At 42.6% G+C, this 23,849-nt stretch overlaps 1 protein-coding gene across 3 annotated transcripts in view; it reads right to left on the minus strand.

Moving 5' to 3' along the window:
• The window catches only part of abca2 (ATP-binding cassette, sub-family A (ABC1), member 2), an 88,170-nt gene that overhangs the window by 2,913 nt on the left and 61,408 nt on the right, over window positions 1-23,849 (minus strand). For 2 of the 3 annotated variants that reach the window (XM_041041774.1, XM_041041773.1), the window contains 30 exons: window positions 22,523-22,713; window positions 21,599-21,749; window positions 21,247-21,451; window positions 20,982-21,146; window positions 20,360-20,540; window positions 18,961-19,173; window positions 17,562-17,758; window positions 16,901-17,074; window positions 16,067-16,263; window positions 15,303-15,447; window positions 14,824-15,114; window positions 13,869-14,090; window positions 13,254-13,356; window positions 12,763-13,088; window positions 11,316-11,529; window positions 9,950-10,055; window positions 9,762-9,873; window positions 9,577-9,637; window positions 9,278-9,452; window positions 9,012-9,127; window positions 7,443-7,590; window positions 7,216-7,339; window positions 6,983-7,115; window positions 6,177-6,297; window positions 5,734-5,912; window positions 5,261-5,402; window positions 4,883-5,017; window positions 2,743-2,846; window positions 2,551-2,643; window positions 1,038-1,140 (listed from right to left, as the gene is read on the minus strand). In XM_041041774.1, coding sequence (XP_040897708.1) covers window positions 1,038-1,140; window positions 2,551-2,643; window positions 2,743-2,846; window positions 4,883-5,017; window positions 5,261-5,402; window positions 5,734-5,912; window positions 6,177-6,297; window positions 6,983-7,115; window positions 7,216-7,339; window positions 7,443-7,590; window positions 9,012-9,127; window positions 9,278-9,452; window positions 9,577-9,637; window positions 9,762-9,873; window positions 9,950-10,055; window positions 11,316-11,529; window positions 12,763-13,088; window positions 13,254-13,356; window positions 13,869-14,090; window positions 14,824-15,114; window positions 15,303-15,447; window positions 16,067-16,263; window positions 16,901-17,074; window positions 17,562-17,758; window positions 18,961-19,173; window positions 20,360-20,540; window positions 20,982-21,146; window positions 21,247-21,451; window positions 21,599-21,749; window positions 22,523-22,713 — 4,827 coding nt within the window. The remainder of the gene's footprint in view (window positions 1-1,037; window positions 1,141-2,550; window positions 2,644-2,742; window positions 2,847-4,882; window positions 5,018-5,260; window positions 5,403-5,733; window positions 5,913-6,176; window positions 6,298-6,982; window positions 7,116-7,215; window positions 7,340-7,442; window positions 7,591-9,011; window positions 9,128-9,277; window positions 9,453-9,576; window positions 9,638-9,761; window positions 9,874-9,949; window positions 10,056-11,315; window positions 11,530-12,762; window positions 13,089-13,253; window positions 13,357-13,868; window positions 14,091-14,823; window positions 15,115-15,302; window positions 15,448-16,066; window positions 16,264-16,900; window positions 17,075-17,561; window positions 17,759-18,960; window positions 19,174-20,359; window positions 20,541-20,981; window positions 21,147-21,246; window positions 21,452-21,598; window positions 21,750-22,522; window positions 22,714-23,849) is intronic. The other variant, XM_041041775.1, reaches the window with a different exon arrangement.

Here is a 23,849-nt window from a genome sequence, read left to right on the forward strand (position 1 = left end):
ACTCAAAAAGAGGGAGAGAATCATTTCTTCAGGGCCTTTACCAAACCTCACACTGCTCATCGTACTGTGTAGAAAAGGTTCTCACAGAAATACGACTTTCAAAGACCTTATCAAACAGGGTGGGGTTTAGGGTTAGAGGCATGTCTAAACATTTGGTTGGCTGCATTTCAGTCGGGGGACAGCAGTAATACAGTGCTATGAGGTATGAAGAAAACATCTTCATCGTTTGACAACACACGTGCTGCAAATACACACAACCCAATCTAGAAACACTTCTGTAGTCATCTGTGCTACTTGCAGTATGTTTCTGTATTTGGTTGTGTTGTGTGTCTTTGCAGCACATGTTCTCTGAAGCTGCAGGGAGCTGAAATCCCTCGGCCACTGTTTATTGGTACTCCCCTCAATTACAGGAAAAGGTGTTGCCCTCAGCTTTATACCTGTTAAAACATTAAAAATGAAAGTAAACATAACAGTGACATATCACATTTTAAGTTCTTACTAACTTAGCAAACAGTTGCCTAATAACACATCCACATGAATGTAAATTTGACATTTGATCTACTTTTAGCTTTATTTTGGTCTCCACCAGCTCCTCAGAAAAACCTCCTTAGCTGTGAAATGCTCCACTGTGTTTATCAGCTGGTCTCTAACTGTGTCTGTCTGCTGTTTGGTGGCTGAGCAGGCAGTGAAGTGGGTTTATCTGAGTTTTTCCATTGAAAACAGGAAACAAGGCTGATGAAAGTGCTGAGACTAAACCAAAACAGTGAAGCTGAGGGCTGTAAAACCACAACAACGAGAGCAAAGAGGCTAAAAAGGATCTGTAGAGCTGAGGGGCCTGCAGAGCTGGTGAAGATCCTCTAATGGTTTGTTAACATTACTAAATACTCAATGAATAGATTGATTATAGCTGCTTTAGGACATCAAATTGTGATCTGTTGTATGTAACTTAGTGTGTACAGATGTAAAGAACCTGCAATAGAAACTAAACATCTGTGACTAATATCTTTTCACTCTAGGTGCTGGCTGCAGTGATCTACCTTCAGTACGGCCTCAGGGAAGTTTCTGTTGAAGAATCGAACCACCTCCTTCACATTGGAGCTGCTCTTGGTCCTCACTGTGATCATGTAACCGTCCCCGAACCTGGAGCATGATCATAAAAACATGACTGCTGAAATTTTTTTTTTTTTTTTTCCTTACACTTAATTTGACTTTTCAGATTGGTAACAGCACACAGCTGTAGCACAAGTTTAGCATAACATTGAACAAATAGTTTTTAAAGCACCAGAGTTACAGTGTGTGAAAATTCACAGGAGGCAGTAAAGAGGAACAGGAGGATGCACAGACCAAGACAAGAGCTGGATTCAGACTGGTAACCTTGCAATTGCAGGGTGTGTGTGTGTATTTGTGTGTATGTGTGTTGGATTACTAGAAAATCAGATTAAAATTTTTATTACAGCAATGAACATGAAACATTGACTGGCTGGGTTCTACACATAATCAGGTTTTTCACTGTGATTAACCTTCACCCGTAAAACTGTGATCACTGTGAATGATTGTGTTGGTGATCAGTATCTCATACGTTTTAGGGCAGGGGTGGGCAAACTGTTCCACAAAGGGCCGGTGTGGCTGCAGGTTTTTGTTCCAACCAATGAAGAGCACACAGTTTGACCAATCAACTGTCTGAAGACTGAGATCAGTTGATTAAATGAGTCAAGTCTGGTGTGCTGCTGCTGCTTAGTTGGAACAAAAACCTGCAGCCACACGGCCCTTTGTGGAACAGTTTGCCCACCCCTGTTTTAGGGCCATTTTATTACTGACATTTAACGAAGGTCCTCGACTGGGTTCAGACCAGGGACCAGGGCCATTCAGGCTCTGTAAGCCTGAGACTATGAAACCGCGTCCTGACCAATTATAAATATAACAGAGCTGTGAGAGTTGATGCAGCGGAAAGTTTAAATATTAACAAAGATTTTAAATTTACAGATGAAGAAATATTGTAATGCTTCTTGGTTTTTATATAGAATCTGAATTACATGGTAGAATGCTAACAGAAATTTTGTTGAAATGAAAAGAGAATTACATACAGTATAGTATTCATACACATATATGTAGTAAAATGTAAGTATTTCTGTTTTGATATTTTAGTTCGACATTTCTGCAGGATGTCCATCCATCCATAATCAAAAAGAAACGATAAGGAAAATTTAATCCATGCAGCAAAGCACATTTAAATTACAAAGGAACTACATCAAAGAAGATGGTAGAAATGGTTTCAAATGAAAAATATGTGCATGAACTAAAGATCCTTTCTTATCGTAATAATATAATTGTGTTTTGATGAAAGGCTCTTGAATCTTGAGCGTGCTTGTTTGTTTTTACAAATTACAATAAAAAGACCTAGAACAACAAAAAAGCACTTAAATGCAGTCTATCTATCCATTTACCAGAAAATGACTGTCAATAATCAAATAATCAAACTCTATTTAAAAGGATGCAGATTACATCACATCTATAAATGAGAAAGGGAAGGTGGATCTCTATCCTCCTGACCTGTTCTTCAGGTGCTGGATGCTGCCCAGACATTTAAACCTGCCGTTCACCATGATGCCCAGTCTGGTGCACAACGCCTCACACTCCTCCATGCTGCAGAGGACGGCATGAAATAATATATTAATCATAACTGTGGCGAAAATAAGCCACGACAGCGAAAGTATTCTAGCTGAATCCCACTGCATGTCTCACCTGTGTGATGTCAGCACCACTGAGCGTCCGGTCTTGATTATGTCCAGGATTAAATTCCAGAGGAATCTCCGAGCCTTTGGGTCCATCCCCGTGGTGGGCTCATCCTGGAAAAACCCCACAGAACACAGTTTGGAAACTTCCAGGGTTGTTAGAAAGCACACTGTATTTACAGTTTACTTTCAGTGCGGCTCCTGTTCCAGCTACACATGAAAACGTCTCCTGGAATCAAATCTCAAAATCAATATACATTGAAGGAACATTGCAATTCATTATAACCTTGGTCTCATTTTTGTTTTTGTCCATCGTTATTCTAACATTTCACTCACCAAAGCTACAGCTGAGATCCAAACAGTTGATGTATCTCTACTATTCTGCCTTCATTTTCTTTTTCAAATAAATCTGACAAACCTGGGGGTTTGTTTTCAAGCTGTTCTGTCTCATGTTTTTTGACCTTTTTTTCTTAGATCTTTAACTTGAGTACAGTGTTATGTTCTTGAGTCCATCCAGGGGCGTTTCAGAGACAAACAAACTAAGCGGTCCCCTAGTGTGACCCAGCTGGAGGAGCAGCAAAAGAGCAGGAAGACATTTCATACACCATTTCTACTTCTAAGTCCATCACTGACATCCAGTGTCTCACACCGACGCCACCGTGCACAGGTATGTCCTCAGCTCCAGTTATAGAGTGGTCACTAACTCAGCAAGTTTAACAGAAACAGAATGAAAGGAAGGATGTTCCAAGCCGATACACAGGTCTGGGATCAGGACCAATGCAGGCGTTTTGATTACTAGGTATGAACTACAAATCAGATGTTTGCTCCTGAAAAAACAGCTTTCAAGAATCACCCCTGCTGTGCTCTGTTAAAGCACTGAAGACACAGTGCTGTGAGTGAGTGAGCCACACAGCCAAATATTAAAAACCCTCAGTCCTTTAGTTAAGTAGATTAGAGTAGATTATCTTTTGATTTTGCTGGGACTGCACTTGTGCTTTAATCAGTGGTGTATTGTGAATTACCTGTTCAATTGCGTTACCCACTTGAAACTCATACACTCAGTAGGTGGACTTGGGTCCAGATCTGGACCGAAATATAATTTAAATACAACTTAAGCTGGACCCAAAGCAAAATTTCAATGCAATCTGATGCGGATCACTTGCCAGTCTTGTCGCCTCACACACATCTTTTACCTGCTGATAGCCAACCTTTAGTTAGTGAAAAGGTGTGTTCAAACACTGAACATGCCCATTTTCAACCACTTTGTCTCCAGAGCTCAGAGGTTAGAAAAACAAACTTCACCAGCTGCAATACCTACAAAATCAATAGAATCAGCATTTTAAATACAAATGTAGTGAAAAACTTAGACTGCAGCCAGCTCACTGATGAACTCTTCGATCAGAGTCTCTGCCTGACTGTCACACCTCTTGGGCCCAAGTTAAAAGACTTAGTTACACAATGAAGGTGTCACTTCTCCTTACAATACAGAAAAGTATTTTGTTTACATGGATCTGGACAAAGTGTCTGCTTACATCTTACAGAACAACCCCCACCAACAGCAAAGCAGGCCACTCAGCTGAGATGGACACGTCTCCAGGCACACGACTGTTGCACTGAACATGTGTTTAGTGATTTGTTTGAACAACTAAATTTCAGGATGATACCAAGCTCCTGCTCCTACGTGGTCTGAATGCACTTTTGTAAGTCACCTTGGACAACAGCATCTGCACAATGAATGCAAATTTAAAAAAAGAAAGAACAGTAATTATATGTGAGCAGCAGCAGTGAGCGATGCAAGCAGAGCGGCTGATTTAGGTCTACTCTGAGAGACAATCTGCTGGTGAAGGATACCTCTGAGGTGCTGCTGTTCATGCTCAGGTTACACTGTCCTGAAACAGATCCACATCAACTTAATGTAGCTAATGTAGTAATAATTAGTCAGAAATAGAGTACAAAGAAATACTGGCTAATAAAATGAGTTCAGGACAGCCATGAGTGAAGGTCTCATATGGAGAACACCTGCAGCTCAGCACAGAAATTTTGCTTTTATGAAACTATTTCTCATTTTAGATTTACTGGTAGTTTATGTACTAATGTCAACTCAGAGTGTGATTGTGCAGCATATAAAACATTTAATTCAAACTTCTTACCAGGAAGATGAGCGAGGGGTATCCAATCAGAGCGATGGCAGTGGACAGCTTGCGTTTGTTTCCTCCGCTGTAAGTGCCGGCAGGTTTGTCTGCGTACTTGGACAACTCCAATTTTTCTAATGCCCACTGCACCACCTAGAGGGGGGTAAAGGACAATATCAGTCTGTGATGGAGAATCATCTGTTTAGGGTGTGGGGGGGACGGAGGTAAAGAAGTTGTGAGAAGATTTCACACCATCGAACAAAGTGGCAACACTTCACCTGAACTGCACCGCTTTCTGCAGAGACACACCGTTAGTGTTGGGTGTTAAGCACTCAGTTGTGATGTTAAGGACAGGCCTTCTCTAAAAAGGGAAATGTGTGTGTGTGTGAGACCTACCCTCTCTTGGTCCTTCCAGGGAATGCCACGAAGGCGAGTGTACAGCTCCAGATGTTCCCTGGCTGTCAGGTCGTCAAACAGGGCGTCGAACTGTGGACAGTAGCCGATACTCTGCTGCACATGTAACAGGTCCTTCAGGATACTGCACACAGACACACACACACACAAAGATGCACACAAAGATACACACAGTAAAGAACATCACTGATTTCTCCTCAGTGCCAACAACTCTACTGTTCATCAGTGAAAACTACACTTGATTTTATGCACCTGTTAGCAATTAGGCAGCTGAGCCTTTGATGACAGCTGAAGGCTTTGTTGAGAGAGGCGTCTTTATACATTTGATGATAGAGTTTCAACTGATTTTACTAACGGTTGATTGTTCGTTTTTATTCTGTTCCCTGTCTGATGAGTCTGTCTTCATGAAGCACAGGAACACTGAAAACAAAGGTTCTTATTTTTCTGGCACTGACCTGTTTCCGTTAATGAAGGCCTCCCCTCCTGTGGTGCACTCATCTCCCGTCAGCATCTTGAAGGTGGTGGTCTTCCCGGCTCCGTTCACCCCCAGCAGTCCAAAGCACTCACCGGGCCGGACGCCCAGACACAGCCGGTCCACTGCCAGGATACGACCCATCTTCCTGGATTTGTACACCTGAGGGAGGACACATGTACACGTACATTAAAGGATCATACCAGAGTTTTAGTGAGTTTTAGCTCCTTATATACAAATCATGTACTGTACATTTAATATAGTATAATAACCATTTTAATTGGTAGGTTAATTTGCTATACTGGTATAACTGTAGACATAACACAAGTTATTCATGTTTGAGTAGAACATGCAGTTGTTTGCATGGGTAACATGTCTGGGAAAACAAAACCGTAGCCTCTTTATGGATTTTCTAAATGTTTAAACCTTTGTCAGGTTCTCAATCTTCAGCATGTCGTTGTCAGCGTCTCCTCGCAGCACTCTTCGTCTCTCACAGGCTACATCTACATCATCATCATCTATCGGCTGGCAGCTGACCGGCAGCCTCCTGGACACAAACACACACACACACACGTACATTTCACTGACAAATTTTCTGTGTGCGCAATGGGAGAAAGTCCAGATGAAGATAAAGTTGGTTTGAAATCTGAAAAGCTGTGCTGGTCCACTTGCATGCACTTTTTAGACCGTCTCTTATTTCAGCTCCTCAGTTTTCTGTCCACTGTCAAGTCAGTTACTTTGACACTGAGGAAAAAGTCTGACTGATGATTATGAGGAGAAGATGAATTCTTTGATTTGATTTACCCTCAAGCAGGGATCCTGATCTCACTGTGAAGAATCTGCTGATTGGTGCGCTGTGTGTGTGTCTGACGTCTGTGTGTTTAGATTTCACTGAATTATAAGTCTAAGAGGAAGTGATGGGACATGTATGGCAAGCTGGTGTCAGCTGGGTGACAGAGACAAAAAAGAAAATAATTTCCATGTTGCGATAAAGTATTAAATCATTACTCCTACTCCAAACACAAACGTCTTGCAGTTGCATTGCACCATGGTCAGTTTTCTGCCTCTGTGGGTGGAGAAGCTGGTTTCTGTATCTACTGTATGACCTCGTCTGTGATGGATAATGTTTGATTGTAAAGTGGAAGCTAAAGAGAGAAGGGTGCTTTAAATCTGAGAGAGTGACACTAAAACCTGGCACCTCACACACTCAGACAGAAACACACATCACTCACAGGGGTTTCCTGAGGAAGTTGTACTGGCAGAGGATGGTGATGAGGAAACCGACAAAGCCTTCGATTGTCATGGCAACGAGTCCTCGAGTCACAATGTCCCACTCAAACGGTGACTTCATCTTGTCAAACTGGCCTGAAAGCACACAACAACTTACACTTACACAACAACCTTAAAACTGGCCTAAAACTTTACTTTAAAGTATGAAGCTGAACAATGCGGCACATTAATGTACCTATTTTAGCGTAGTATTCGTTGATGTACTCGTTGTAGGCCATCTCCATCAGGCCATGGCCGAGGTTGTAGTTGGGGAAGATGAGAAAGCAGGACTTCAGGTAACTGTTTACTTTTTTCAGATCCTACAGATGAAAACAGTGAGGTAAAAAACACAGAAACATCCAAAGGCCACATCTGATACAGCTCCAGCACAGATCTATTGCAAGACTCAAGACTCAAACTGACCTTATCATGTTCAAAGAGCTGGAGGAGAAAGGTGGCGACAGTTGCAGTGATGCCTATGAAGAGGTTGATGACGATGAGGAACACATAGGCTGTACTGGGAACCTCAAACCAGAAGGATGCTGGGTACATGATGGGAGTGATGGACCACCTGGAAGGAAGGAAGAGCAAATCACTGAGGACGTCCAAAGCTTTAGGACACGAGGACATGCAGTTACAGTTAGAGATCAGTGAAACTGCAGTCTACACAGATAATATACAGATCATTTTGAACTTTACAGTAGTGCTGCTGCACTCATCTGTGTTTCCACACAATCAAACTACATGTAACTTTGGTATCAAAGTTCCCTCCCAATTGATTTTCATCCTATAACAGCAATATGGACACGTACTGTATCTGTGTCAACAGAAATATGACAGTGAGCAGAACTTACTATTGATCACTACAGGGGCCATCATATGCTGCCATGGCATTTGAAGTAAAATACTACTAAACCCTGTGGTAACACTCCACAACAAAGAAATGGACTGAGGATCTGAAAGCAAAGCTAACTGATGTCTACAGAGCAGGAGAGACTGTAAAAACATATTCAAGTGTCTCCAGCTTCAAATTTCCACCGTCTACAAAGTCATTAGGAAATCGCTTTTCGCTTTCCTCTCCCTTGTGCCATCACTTTCCTTTATGGGGAGGGGACAGGGGGAGCATGGCAGAGTCATCAAAAATAACAAAGTACAAAATGCACTTCACTTCATAGTGAGTACAGTGAAGTGTGCTCCTGGCTGATAGCAGTTAAGGATAATGACAGTTTTTCCTCACTGCGGGGTTTGTATTTACAGGGTGTATTCTTCTCACTTCAAAAATCTGTTACATAATATGTTGTTTGCCCAGGGGAGGCCAAACTATTACACACAGCTGTGTCTGTTTAAACTGACATTCACTTTTAATCAGTCACTTAAAAAATAGAAAGACATCAGTTTGGTGTCAGTGATTATGCAGAGCAGAGGTCTTCAACAGGGGGTCCGTGACCCCTAGGGGGTGCACGGAGGTACAGCAGGGGTGGGGTCGTGAAATTTTTCGTTGATTAGACAATTTTTTATATTTGTTTCTATTTTTTTCTCTCAAATTTAAATGTCATTAAAAACATGTTAACATGAATTGAACATATTAGCGAATGGATAAATGGAGGCAGAAGATGCTATCTTTCAGTCAGAAATGCACACCTTTAACGACACACAGGAGCTCTCTCAAGCTGGGCAGACCAGACCTGTCCCTCCGGGTCTCCTGCACACTAAGAAGAAGACCCTTTCGCTGCTGTGCTAATCATTTGGCACAATTCAATTGGCCTAGAGCCTATTCAGTCCCACATTCAAAGAAATTTGGATGTTATTTGTTTTACTCAGCGGCACATTGACATGCAGACAGAGAGAGCCTTTTTCCTTGCAGTTGTCCTTTTTCACTGCTATAACTATATCATCAGAATTTAACCAGAGAATGGCTTCAAACATTTAATGTACATTCATGTATATTTTTTAAAAAGTGTGCGAATGTGTATGTGTAGTCAGAGGTCTCACCCATAGAGAAGAAAGAGGGAGAGGACAGCAGGGAAGTTGGTTGGGGAGGTGTAGGCTGGCAGGTCGAACACAAACAGAATAATAACACAACATGTGGCAGGTACCAGGTAGTTCAGCTGAGGAGAGATGAGAGAAAAGACATGTTCAGACACAGAGAGACAATATTTACAGTGCGACTGACAAAGACTGAGCAGTTCACCTCCACATCCACAGCCCTCTATCAGTTAGCATCAGTCACACACATGTCCCACATGTTTCCTCCTCACCATGTCCCATATGTAGTTCGCCAGCCAGTAGATGACAGGGTCGCAGCCGCTGACAAACTGCAGGTGTTTGGCCTTTGTGGATTTCTCTGCAACCAGAAAAACCACAAAGCTGGCTGGTACAAAGGACATGGCCACAATAATGAAGATAGCAATCACCACATCTGTCCCCTGGAGCCTGGAGAAACAGAGAAGAGCAGAGAATATATATATATAGACAGACAGATCACATGACATTTATAATGGATGTAAATAGAAATAGAGTTCATCATGGATAAGCACAGTTCAGCTAGACTGCTTACAAGTAGTCCAAAGACAGGCTGGCACTGGTTCGATTCATTGGGTGGTTTGTCAGTGTGATACCTGCAAAAAACAAATACACAACAACATGATGTGTGTAGACGATAATAACCAAACCAGGAGCTCGGCCAAAAATTACACAACTCAACACTATTTAACATCAGTTATAAAACTGGTATGTACTTACCATAGGCAGCAGGGTTGCCCTTGGACACAGGTAGGTTGGCACGTAAGATGGCGTTGTTGAGGACGTTCAGATAGGTTGGCATGCTGTGATAACCTTTGTTGTTGTACAGAACCTGAACATGAGAGATGCTCTGTCAGCCGTTACTCCATTTGCGAACCTTCTTGTCCAGTTCAGAGTGAACGTCTTACCTGAGCTGATCTGCGAACTGCTATTTTGCGAACCATCGGAGGCAGCTTTCTCCCAAAGGACGCTGGGATTGATTTCTGGATGTTCCCCACTGTCAAACCACCGTATCTGTTGAATGAAATAAGAGTTAAAGAAGCAGTTTACACAGTGTGCTCTCATAATGATTATTCCAGGTCTAAAACAGGAAATACATACTAAACAATACTTAAGCTACAATAATGAACAAACAACCTATTTTAACTAATAGCACAAACCTTTGTATTGTTCTTGTCCATACATCATTCAAACATTCACAGTGTGGGAAAAGTATATGAACCTCTAGACTAAAAAAAAAAAAAACCTCAAAAAGATCTCATAAGAGTAAGCGTCAAGAATTGTTGATTTGCATGAATGTTGAGAAGGTTTAAGTGATCTCAGAGTTTAATGTTCATCAGTCCACAGTCAGACAAACTGTCTATAAATGGAGACGGTGTAGACCTGTGGCTACTCTCCCTAGAAGTGGGAGACTTAAAGGAATCATTGGAACTGGTGAACACCTCTGTTCATGAGTCTGACTTGTGCAAATCATTGAACAGACATTGCGTCCATGGCAGGACACCACAGAGTTTGTTTGGAAACAACGGGCAGTGACGGTGTAAAAGGAGCACTGCATACTAACATGAAAACATCCTCCCAACAGTGAAGGACAGTGGAGGGAGCATCATGATTGGGGGCTTTGCATCCTCTGGACCTGGACAGCTGAATATCATCCAGGGGAAAATGAATTTCCAGGTTTATATCCAAGTAAATCTGAAAGAGATGTTGGGGAATGACTTCAAGAGGGCCATTCACACCTGACATCATGGGCGGACAGGTAATCTGGACATTCTGTCAAAGTCCAGAAAGGCAGGTGGAATTATAACAGCCTGTGTCTGTCAACAACCCAGAGTGAGCCGACAGCCTAAATACTAATCAACCTGCAGCTTTTATTGAATCAAAGCGTGAGTGAAGCAGCAGCCCTCTGGATTTCAGTGTGTGGTAAACGTCAGTCAGCTTGTTTGGTGGAAAAATGGTCATGTTGTTATTGGTGAAGTCGTGTACGGAGCAGAGGTCACCACAAGCCAAAGAAAGTGAGTAAGTGAGGAATTTAGTTATTGATAAAATGTAATGCGCATTGTTTTCCTGAGTGTAGCTGTTAAATTTGTCTTTGTTTGCTCTGTCCATACAGACACTCAGCAGCATGGACAGTTCTCTAATTCAAAACTTCCCAGTATCACATTTAATGTCATTAGTCAGGCAGCCTATTCAGCCGCGTGTGATTGGTGATTGTTTCCAGCCTGTGCATCTTTATGATTCTAACTTTATGAGATGTTCCCACAGCAGTCCTACCTGTGCAGGCGCAGTCTGTCTGACGTGAAGAGCAGATACTCGGAGACGTTGCGGCCTGTGATGTCCACCAAGATGTCACCTGTCACCACCTTCATGAGTGGGGGCCGTCCTCCCACCCCACTGGGGCAAGAGAAGCCCGTCCCCTGCATGGAGCAGGTACAACGGACTGGCTCGTGGATGGACAGGGGGAGGGTGGGAGGAGATGTCACAGGCTCTGTGTAAACATAAAAGATGCGTCTTTAATTCAGCAGAGTGCAGATTTATCAGCTGCACATTCAAGTTGCCAATGTCCTGTTCTACTACATCCCAAAGATGTTCAGGTTTCAGGTCTGGAGACTGAGGAGGAGTAGCCATTAGAAGATGGTGAACTGTGGCCATGAAGGGATGAACATGGTCAGCAACAATACTCAGACACACTGTGACATTCAGACCATGACTGATTGGTATTAAGGCCCAAAGTGAACCAAGAAAACTTTCCCCACACCATCACACCACCACCACCACCACCAGCAGCCTGGACTGTTGACACAAGGCAGGTTGGGTCCATGGATTCATGCTGTTGACTCCAAACTCTGACCCTACCATCTGCAGCCTCAGCAGAAATCCAGATCCATCAGAGCAGGCTACGTTTGTCCAGTCTTCATCTGTCCAGTTTTGGTGAACCTGTGTCCACTACCAGGTCTCTGTCCTTGGCTGACAGGACTGGAACCTGATGTGGTCTCTGCTGTTGTAGTCCATCCACTTCAAGGTTGGACATGTTGTTCATTTTGAGAAGCTTCTCTGTTCACCACAGTTGTACAGAGTGGTTCAACTCCAGAGACTGTTGTGTGTGAGTACAGACCTTTCTTTACCCAGTAGTAAAATTTTGTATCCTCTGTTAGTGAAAAGAAGGGATTAAAATCAATGCAAAAGTCTGAAAACCAAAATTTTCCCTAGTCTGAGCCCAGATTTTTAGAGAACTGGACTGGAAAAAGGTGAGGTAGGAAATGATGTAAGTGCAGCTCCCAGCAAAGCAGAGAGAGAAAATGGTTCTGTGTCTGATGAAACTCAAATGGACAACAAGAAATGAAATTAGTTTGCACTATAGTTTCTCCTCTTATTATTATTATTATTGTTTTATTATAATGTCCAGTAATATTATCACATTTTATTTAGTGATTTATTCGTTTATTTTGCTCTCTCAGTATTTTGCTCTTGTGATTAACATTTCTATTACAAGGCAGTGATTGGAAAGGTTGTTTGTAACTACCTGTTGGTGATAATGCTGTCTGAGCTGGTGAAGATGGAAATGGGAGTATTACTGTTATTATCGTTGTTTTGCTCTGTGTGTTTATTGTTTGTCTGTCTGTTATGAAATGAATAACATATATTTACACAGTTCTGGCTGATATATTTCATAAGATACATTTGAAACTATACAGATTTAAGTGGGCTGTGACGGACTCACCGTGGACTGTGGTTGGAGGGGCAACTGTGAAGTTCCACAGTCCATCCTCGAAGCGAGGGTCTGGGTCATCTGAAGGTGCTGGTGAAGGAGGTGGGGGTACAAAGTTGGAGAGGGGAACCCCCTGAGTGAAGGAGTCCAGACACATGGAGTCAAAGTAGCGGGCCGCCAGGGTCTTGGAGTTGTTGGCGCTAGGGTTGAGGGTCTGGGCCAGCTGGTCCAGGGTGCTGTTAAAGGGGGTTTTGAGGACGCAGGTAGCACCCACGCCCGAGGGCAGACGGAGGGTGTTGACGATCTTCTGCGGACTGGCATCTAGCAACAGCTTACTCCTTACAGAGGAGGACAAAGATGAGGTCAGATAAGCCCAAATAAGAGATGGCGTGCAGAGGCTCTACATTTTCATCCAAACTGTTCAGAAGCAAATGTCTTTTATTGTCCCTTAAAGGACACTGTACTGCACAGAAATGCAACTGTAAAAATAGGTGTCATCTTACCTGTACTGGGGTCTGTCTTCATTGGCGTATGGAATGAAGTTGCCTCTAGGTTGTGTATAGTTATGATACTGAGATGGCGACAAGATCAGGGGGGGCAAATCTCCTGTAAAACAAGACAAACTGAATCTTCATCCACCAGTTGGTTTTGAAATGTTTTGTCAACATTAAGAAAGAAACCTGCGCCTCATAAAACCTCAACCTTTCACTCTTTGTTACTCTCTTTGGTGTTTTTTTTATTGATCGCAATTAAAACTGGGCTTTAATTTATTAAAGCTGCAGAAATCAATATTTTAAATTACTAATAACATGTCGTATGAAAGGTAGCACTCAAAGTGAGGAACACTTCAGCTCCTCTCAGCTCTACACAGCTCTGCAGTGGTTTCTAAGCTCACTGTTTTGGCTTTGGTGCAAGTAAAACTCGTTTAAGTTTTTACTTCATCTAATGTGTTCATGGTGGAAAGTAACAGTGCAAGCTCTAAGGTTTCATACATGAACATAATATTGAGATAACTGCACTTTCATAGAAGCCTTTCATAGAAAACGTAGGAGCTGTTTGAAATAAGTGTAGGTTAAATACAGCGACACCTACTTTAAACCTTAGACGTAAAATCTCACCAATCTCAGGTACAGATAAGGCCACAGTCATGGCCACACAGACGAAGAAAGCAGGTAGGAGGATCTGAGAGAAGAGGCCCTTGGTATTCCTCTTGGCACAGTGGAACCTCTTGACAATTAGGCCATGAAACTGACTCAGCTTTAACCACCAACCCTCCAACTTGAAGCTGCCCTGCCCCTCCTGGACCTCTGGCTCTGGGGATGAGGGGTTCTCTGCATCCCCTGAAGATGAAGGAAACATCACATGAAAAATCTAAACTGATAGTAGATAGATTCTTCCTTGTCAAAACCCTGTACCTACATTACCCACAGTGCACCTTGGCAGTTGACAGTTGCAGATTTGGGTGTGTTATTATTGGTAGCAGCTAATGTACCCTCAAACCACTTGGCTCAAGCAGTGATGAGGAGCAGACTGCAGAGGTCTGCTTAGCCCGCTTCTCTCTAACTCCACACCCCCAGATCTTTTTACTTTTCAGATTTGTAATCTTCAGCTTCAGCTGACTCTGAATCAAGTGACATTACAGCTGGAGACACTAAAGGCTTTAAACAGCTTTTTTCCCCCATGACCCCATAAGTGCTCCCCATGACCTGTAAACAGATGTAGGTGTGGTGGAGGTCTCTTTTAAGGGACTGAGAAAATGAGAAAATATATAAATAAAGAAGGAATGTAGGAATTGTAGGTTGGACAGAAAATGAAGTTTACATGACCTTTTACTTTATGATTATTCAGATCAGGACACCGTATGGAGACTATGACCACTCCTATATTTTGTTCGATCAGAGAAAATTAGACATGCGTGCCATTTCAGAACATTTCTGTTCATGAGAGTGCTCCACAGAAATATGAACAGTGATGTGTCAATCAACAGCTCTTGGTTGCAGCTGTCATGAGGCTCAGTGACGGGAATGAAAAGTCAGCGTCTGACACAGCACATCTGCCATCTTGTTGTCTTACCCCTCAGGCTGGCAGAGTCAGACTCTTGGCCGTTGTCAAAGAGTGGACAGTAATCGCCATAGAAGTCTGCGTAGAGTCCCCCTTCATCCCCCCTCACTGAGCCGATGGAGGAGGAGGATTTCAGGGAGGACTGGCTCTGGCTCAGCCTGGAACACTTCACCAGATTACTCAGCTCCACCTCCGGCTTCTCACCCTCCACTGAAGGTCTAGTCTCACCCTGTGTCCCCCCCAGGCCCCCTGAACCCACTGAGGATTTCCCCACTGAGCTGCCCCCTGGAGAACTCTTCATGTCTGCCCATGGGGAGAGAGAGAGAGGGAGAAGATTATCACGGCAGCCTGGAGCCACAGAATGAACTAGAAAAATGTCCAAACTTAAAACTTTAACTCATATAGTGCACATGTTGCAGAAATCTATTTTTGTGGAGAAAGTCATGATTAATTTATGAAAGCTAAAAACTCTGTGGAGGTGCTGAAGCTACCTGGAGGCACAGGGGAGGTCTCACCAGCATCACTGTTCTCCAGAGACTGGTCCTCCTCAGACACTTTGAGGAAGACCTCCTCCAGGGTGGTGTCCATCACCCCGAAACTGGTCAGGGCCAGGCTGTCCAAGCTCTGCTCCAAAGCCTGGAGGCACACACAGAAGAAAAGAATGACAAGTTACTGCAGTGTATCAGGGATACATTGGATAAGATCTGCAATAACACCACAGGGATCTATCTCCCAAACAGGCTCCATGTGGTTTAGGTCTACAGACTGTGCTGGTCTTCATCATGTGAAGCCTCTGTCTGGTTCTGTTATTCTGATGTTTTGCATCATTATCTTCCTGCAGGATGAAGCTCTGACCAACCAGTCTGTCTCCTTTGTTCCTACCTTTTTCTCTCCATGCTGATTCACTAATATACAGATCTACTTCCTGCAGCACAGTATTGTCCTGATAAAGCATCAGAGGTGTAGTAACACAGTTTGTTCCATCACTGCCTTTGTACAGACAGAAGGTTTGTCAGTCACCAACAAAAGTTGGCTCACCTGTAGGAATTGTTTGTATTGACTTTCAAGGCTTCATTTACTTCCACTGCTGCAGGAAAGATGTAAGTTAACTAATTCCATCATCAGAGATTTAGATATAGATATATCAGAAGACAGAGATATAGATATAGATATAGATATAGATATAGATATAATTTGTGCCAGCTTGAAGATGTTTTTTAGAAAGGAGTTCTTGTGTGTGTCAGTGTATCTGTACCTGGAACAGCCTCTCGAAGCAGCCCTTCTTTACAGCCTCGGAGGGCAGCATGTAGGACAGCTCAGTGTTGGAGTCTGACACCAGCATGCAGGATGCCACAAACTGGCGTATAAACTGGGTGACCCGAGCCTCTGAGCAAGGCGACAGAGAGGAGGACGGAGACAGAGACGAAGGAGGCTGCAGCTGGCTGCCCTGGCCTGAAGGATGAAGGCAAAACATGCAACATGATGGATGGATGGATGGATGGAGCAGCGGAGGACAGGATGATTAAAGGGAAATGGCAAGGAATGAGACAGGGAAGGAAAAGACAAAGAAAATAGTGTGGTCAGTCAAACGCCAGAGGCAACAGTGGAGATGGACTGAGAAGAAGTAGGAGGCAGTTCAACAACCTGAGTGAGAAAAGGAGGAGAGGTGAGGTGAACACTGTTTTAGAAAATGATTTTTTTCTTCAGAACCAAACATCCAGGTGACTGATGTATGTACATATATGGTTACAGTACCCACAGGAACTGCCATCAGCTAATGCTGAATAACATTTCATGGTGCAGATTCACCACAATGTAGAAAAACCACAAGATAAAAACTGAAAAGGTTCAGCTTTCAGTCTAATTGACAGACTCCGTGGAAATATTATATTTCCTTTTACATCACCCAAGGCATGATGGGAAAAACTCAAAACACAGTCACCCCAAATATAAATAAGTAAAACCAAAACAAAACAAAACAAAACAAGGAGAGACAACATCCTTGAAAATTAGTTTTCAAATTTAGAATAACATCACAGCCATTCAAAAGTCAAACAGAAAACCCACACACACGTGTATGTACACACACCTCGGCCTTCACTCTGCTTTTTGACCAGCGTCAGTTTGTATCCGTCTCCATAGGTGCTCTTCAGGAACAGCGGGGAGCCACAACACTTGAGTTTCCCATGTGAGATGATGGCAATGCGATCTCCCAGAAGGTCTGCTTCATCCATATGGTGGGTGGACAGCAGAATTGTACGACCTGAGGCAGAGGTACAACACACACACACACAGCTGCTGGTTTGCACCACAATTACGCAAGAAATGAAAAAAAAAAGGACAAGATGTGCATCTGCAAAAATAAAGTGAAAACTGAATACAGAAGGAGATCACTGCATTAAAAACTGTATCCATGTCACGTCCTACAGTCTTAAATGAGAGTTTGTAAGTTTTTCTTTGAGTATGCAAAAAAGTCTGACTCCAGGCAGCCTCATCCTCTGCAATGAAGAAAACTAAGCCAAGGAATTCTTTGATGTGCAAAAGATCACTTAAGGATATGCTTTAATGCAGCAGATACCTGAGGTGAAGGCAGCTTTGCTGAGGCATGTACAGACACTTTAAGATTTGCATCTCACAGAGTGTCACGACTTTCTTTTCTTCAAAACTACCTCGGACTGCAATGAGAACCTTTTGAAACTGCTGCTGGAGAATAATGCAAGGATGTCCTCTGGTACCGAGCATCCTCTCACCCTGTTTATATTTGAGGATGAGGTCCCAGATGGCCCTGCGGGCGTAGGGGTCCACCCCAGCTGTGGGTTCGTCCAGGATGACGGCTCTGGAGCCGCCAACGAAGGCGATGGCCACAGATAACTTCCTCTTCATCCCACCGGACAAAGTCTGCACCAAGCTGTGACGCTTGTTTGATAACTCCAGGTCAACAATCATCCTGCAGACACACACACATACACAGCAATGCAGTTTGTTATTTGCTGTAAAACTGATTGAACTATCCACTTCAGTTTCTATAACTACCTTATATATATATATATGTATGTATGTATATATATATGCACACTAAGGCAATAAATTCAGTATAATGTACATTTTCACAGCTCTATTTCCATCAGTATAACAAATACATCATACTTATTTCTGTTTGAGAGATATATTTTCATTTTTATTCACGTTGTTGTTTCACAATAAAAGCCTGAGGAGAGGGAAGGATTATGTCAGTTAAACAGTTGGAGGACTTTCTGTGATAAACATCTGTGCAGGAAGTGTTGAGCGTAACTGACAGTGGCTTAACAGCAACTGACAAATGCCGAAGTGGAAGCAAATGAACATAGTGTGTGAAAGAAGAGAAACTGAGACCAGCAGAGTGGTGAGAATGACATGACTCTGTTGTTGTACTAGTGTAGTTAGTGCTTTGGAAATGTATGTTATACCAAACTCATCAAGAAAACAGATAAACGTGGAAGAAGTCCTGAGTTCATTAACTTAAAGTGCTAAGAGTATTAACCTGGGAACAGAAATAAGAAGCCTGCTCTAAATAAAGAGCCTGGCCTCTATCTGAGAATTTAAATATCTGTAAATATCCAGGGATGGTGCTGGATGTGAAACTCATAGAACTCAAACACAGGTGTCATTTACAGGAAAGGACTACAACACACAGACATCCTGATTGTACTGTTCATTTCTGGAGAGAATTTTATCTTTTTTATTATTTGTGTTTTATTAGCTACAGATTAAAAATGAAAAAAAAAACACCAAAGTGATTAATATCAAGGATGTGTGTAGTAAGATTGTAGACCTGTGATATATATATATATATATATATATATATATATATATATATATATATATATATATATATATATATATATATATATATATATAGTATTACACTGTTGTAATACTGTTGTAATACTATATATATATATATATATATATATATATATATATATATATATATATAGTATTACACTGTTGTAATACTGGTTACGTCAGGTTGTGTGTGGTGGCATGTTGTTGTTGTCGTTGTACACTCTGCAACCTTATGACAATCTTTATTTGTCTGACTGTCACAGACAATGGAGAAATTTCCATAAACTGGACAAACTAACTTAAAGGCAGTAAACTGGTACTGACTTGTCCATCTCCTTGCGTATGTCTTCTTCTGCCATGCCTTTGAGTCTGGAATAGAACCACAGGTGCTCTTCCACGCTCAGCTTGTCAAACAGGACGTTGTGCTGCGGACACATGCCCAGGTTCTGACGAATACGCTCCATCTCCGTGCGGATGTCATGACCATATATGGTGGCAGAGCCAGAGGTGGGCGGGAACAAGCCGGTCAGGATGGACCTATGGCAATTCCATGTAGACAGTCAGTGGAGGTAGCATTTCAAAAATCAGTCACACAATTCAAGAAAGATTTGTATGTTGAATGCCTCAGTATATTGGCTCTTGTGCAGCTTAATTGATGTTTTTGGTAAAATTAGTCTAGTTAATGATTAACTCATTAGATAACAGACAGATTAGACAGCTGACAGATGGTGTAACTACAGTGGGCCAAACACCACTGAGGGATGGTGAAAACAGCTGCTGCAGCTGAAAATCACACTATGAGAGCAGTGAGAGAGGACCAGAGGAATAAAGCTGAGGTCCACACCGGTGAAGAATGAGAGGAAACTCACTGCAGCTCTGTAAAGCTGAGAGGAGCTGCACGTTCTGGTGTTAATTCTCAATCACTATGAGTCCCTTTCGCATCGTGAATTCTGCATTTCTGTGTTGTTCTATGTGCTTTCCTTATTAATCAGGCTCATTTGGAAAAAAAAGTGATGCAACATATTTCTGTGTACCAATCAGGATTTAACAACATTTCAATCAAAATTCGATTACAGTTGTGGGGCTGTTTGTTTACAGTATGTTGCCAGGCCACGGTCAATCAAACCTGACAGATTTTATGAGTTTTTTTGTGGTTTTCTTGTAAACAAACTAAAGGGTTTCTCCCCAAAATGTACTGTGTGTAAGGCCTTGAGGCCTAACAAACATGGTGAATGCACTTCCTTCCTAATGGACCTTTTATATCTGTGTTCAATGCCTGGTAGTTTTCTTTTACTCTACATTTCTTGGCGCGATATCACCAGCAACTGCTAATCAGCAAAAACAGTGTGAAACCAAGGGCAGGATGTGAATAAAATCAAATTGATGATACACAGACTAGTTATAGGGAGAATGGTTCATTCTACACTCCGAATGTGTTTGTTCTTGCACCATATAACTTTGTTTGACTGAGTGTGATCTCCTGAAAGAAGTGTGTAATGCTTTACAGCACTACATCACACATCTGCAATATAATTACTGTATGTTCAGTGGCACTTTCCTCAGCCAGAAGGCGGTAGGTTTTACAGAGAGCCACAATAAAAATAAAAACTGGGATGGTCATATCAGAGTTGGGTTGCATAAACAGTCTTTTTTACACACTAACTAATCGTTAGGGCTCACTTTAAAATATCACACACACACGCACAAGCATACACACACTCACATGGTTGTGGTCTTGCCAGCACCATTGTGTCCCAGGAAGGAGACCACCTGGTTTTCATGGAGGTTGAGGCTCAGTTTGTTGAGGGCCAGTTTGCTGCCGGTCTTGTACACTTTGGTCAGTTTGTCTATACACACCACCAAGGGCAGGTGGCTCGGCTCCTCCTCTATGCCCCGCATCTCCTCTGGGGATGCAAAAACAAAGGGAGAAATAAGTGTTGTTCAAAAGTTATAGCTTAAAATAAAAAGAAATGCTTCTTTTCTTTCTTACCTGATCATTTTGTTATCAGATACACACAGGCCTTTATTACTTTTATAGTTGAAATGTAACTTTTAAAGGAATACTGAGTATTTAATCTGGTGTGGTCACTTTACAATAAGTAATTATTGCTACAAGGTTCAGAAATAAACCCAAACTACAACTTAAATGATTAGTTCCAACCCTCAGTTCTGACTGAGAAAGAACTGATTCTGTGACCTAATGTTCACAAACTTTTTTGTGATGTTTGTCTATGAGACTTCTGCCTCTACTGTGAAACAGGGCAGATGAATGGGATTTGGTTCATTATACTCAAAATCAGTGTGCCTGTTACTTGCTTCAGCTCCAAATGATTATTTGTTTGTACCAGATCTGCGCTGGTCCATCGCACAAGCCTGATCCTCCTCCATTACGCTGAGCCTGGCCGCTCCGCTTCCACACCACGGCCAGTCCCAGGTCTCAACACGCCCACTGCCTGACCAATAGGACTTCTGCAGGGGGAAGTACCATGGGCGGGGCAGCCCATACATTCCTGTAAGAGAGGGAAAACCCCTTTTGATCTAATCTGTCTGAATGAAATGTTATAAACTGAGAACAGGATGGTGAGGGTTCAGAGGGCAGTGAGTCCATACCTGGATGCACCGCCTCTATGTACCAGGTGAGAACACCATACACGCTGGCATCGATGATCAGCATCATCATGGACAGACCCAGGTTAAAGTCATCACCTTCTACTGGTGACTGGCTAATGGTCCGCCACTGGATGCCAACACCTGCCACTTCATACAGTGCAAAATACTTGGAGCCAAGGCCAAAGGCTGTGGTGGACATCAGAGACTGGAGGAGACAGGTGACGCAAGAGTTGATTCACATCAGCATTATCTAGATTATTCAAATAACAATTTACAGTGGCAACACAGGGAGCTAATTTTATAAGCAGAGCCCAAATGTAGTCAGATTCAAATGAGAAGGGAAAAGCCTTACAGCAATGCACTTCTCAAAGGCAGTGATCTTATCATGGGCCACCTCCTCCCTAATGGCCACATACATGTAGGGCACGTAGCTGAGGAAGTAGATGATTCCTCCGCAGGCTGACGCCAGCTTGGCCTTAGAGTAGATCACTGACACCAAAAAACTGGAAAACAAATGGAAGTTACATGAGTTTCTTTACCATTCAGAAGTTTCACAAACTTGAATTTCATAAACAAATGACTCTTAGTCCAAAGCTCGGCCTGACACAATGAAGTCAAGGGATCTTCAAACAAGCAAACACAAGAAATAACCATGTTAATGCTATTTCCTGCATTTATGTACTTTAATATAAACCTGACAATAACAGACTATGATAGAACAAATGAATTATAAAGGTCATGCCATGGAAAGTGCTGTTATTAATGTACTAACCACACTTAAAATCACAGTTAACTAAATTAATACAGACCTAGATTCTTAATGACCAACAAAGAGCACTGTCCTTTACTTCCTTATCTCTGATTCAATACATTCACATGCACAAGAGAAATCAGGTTATGCAGGTAATCAGACAACATGTTCACCTGGTTAACCAGGTTACCTGCACTGCAGTAACCTGATTACTGTCATGACTTATCTACACTCCGGCACTTTAGCCATGGTCTTCAGTCGTCTGTCTCATGCATCTGAACACATATGATTCTACTTTAACCAGTCCAGCTGTCCACACAGGCTACATAAATACTCATGTTTAAACCTGTGAGAGTGTTTGCTTCCCTACAGAAATTGTGTACTGGGCTCTGAGTGCTGCCACAACACAAGTGAGCTACAGCCCACAGTGTCCCTGAACAAACCCTGCGTACATTCAAATGGACTGTTGACTTGTGGAAACTGTGTGGGATTCGTGGCTAGTTAAGTGGAACGAGGAGATCTTACCAGAACATGATGGTGGCCACGGCGTAGATGGTGAGAAACAGCCAGATGATGAAGGGGTTGCTGTGGAGCAACACTCGGCCGTACTTCAAGATGGCCGTCAGAGCGGTGACAGAGATGGACAGCTGGACGAAGCCGGTGATGAACCAGGCCACCCAGTGGACTGCATTGTTCAGGCCCATCATCTTCATCACCTGAGGAAAAGTGGCATGATGGTTACATGTCAGAATCCTACACCCCATTAAAAATATGTGTCCATCCACGTTTGCCCATTGTTTGCAGTTATTCTTATTACACTAATTGATATTACTGTTGCTATTATTATTATTGATCCTCATCAATACAATATCAATATGGTGGACCTCTGCCTGGTCCCTGGTGACTTTGCTGCTATGAGAGGCCGGACAGGAAAGCATTGGTCCAACCCAGGAGAGATTGGACATCACTGTCATTACCTGATCCACAGGTGACAGACCCTCCTACAGGGTGTGCTGGTGGTCTATGGTGGAAAGGAAAGGGCATACCAGTGACAGGCCGGCTTCCCCCTATGTGAGCTGGGGTGCAACCTAAAATGGTGTCACCTTCAAATACTCAAGTCCCCAAAACCCAAAAAGAGTGAAAGCAAAAAAGAAAAAGCATAAAAACCAAAACATAGCAAACCCCTGCCTGCCTCCCTGTCTGGCTGCCTCCCTTTCTGCTGCTGGGGAGTCTGGTGGGATCCTGTACTAATTACAGCAATCACTGAAGGATCCCACCAGGATCCTCAGCAGCCGATGTAGCCTCTCTTCTCCCTCCATTACATTATTACTACAGTTTAATTTTGCTGTCAACAGCGTCATTGCTGTCGTCACCACAATCATTGTCATTATAATTACTGGTACCTACATCGTGCACAGTATCTACCTCATGCACTTTGCTCTGCCCTGGTAACACTGCAACACATATACAATGGCAGGAAAAAGTAAGTGAAGCCTTGGTAGTTACCTGCATGTAAGTATAAACTTGTCTTAAAATGTGTTCAGATCTTCTTCAAGTTATGGTTAGAATGAACAAACAGTTTATTTTAACTACTGTTACAAACCATTGTGTTGTTCTTGTCCATACTGAATACATCACTCAAACATTCACAGTGTGGGAACCTCTGGACTAATGACATCAACAAAAGCTGATTGGACGCTGTGGACTGAGCTCAGAGAGACGTTGACACCAAACCTCCTGAGAATCTGTCTGAGCTGAAGCAGCTCTGTGAGGGAGACTGGTCCAGAATTCCTCCTGAATGTGGTGCAGGTCTGATCCACAGCTACAGAAAGAGCTGGTTTGAGGTTATAGC

Source organism: Toxotes jaculatrix, chromosome 7 (genome assembly GCF_017976425.1).
Source record: "Toxotes jaculatrix isolate fToxJac2 chromosome 7, fToxJac2.pri, whole genome shotgun sequence".
Taxonomy (NCBI): domain Eukaryota; kingdom Metazoa; phylum Chordata; class Actinopteri; family Toxotidae; genus Toxotes; species Toxotes jaculatrix.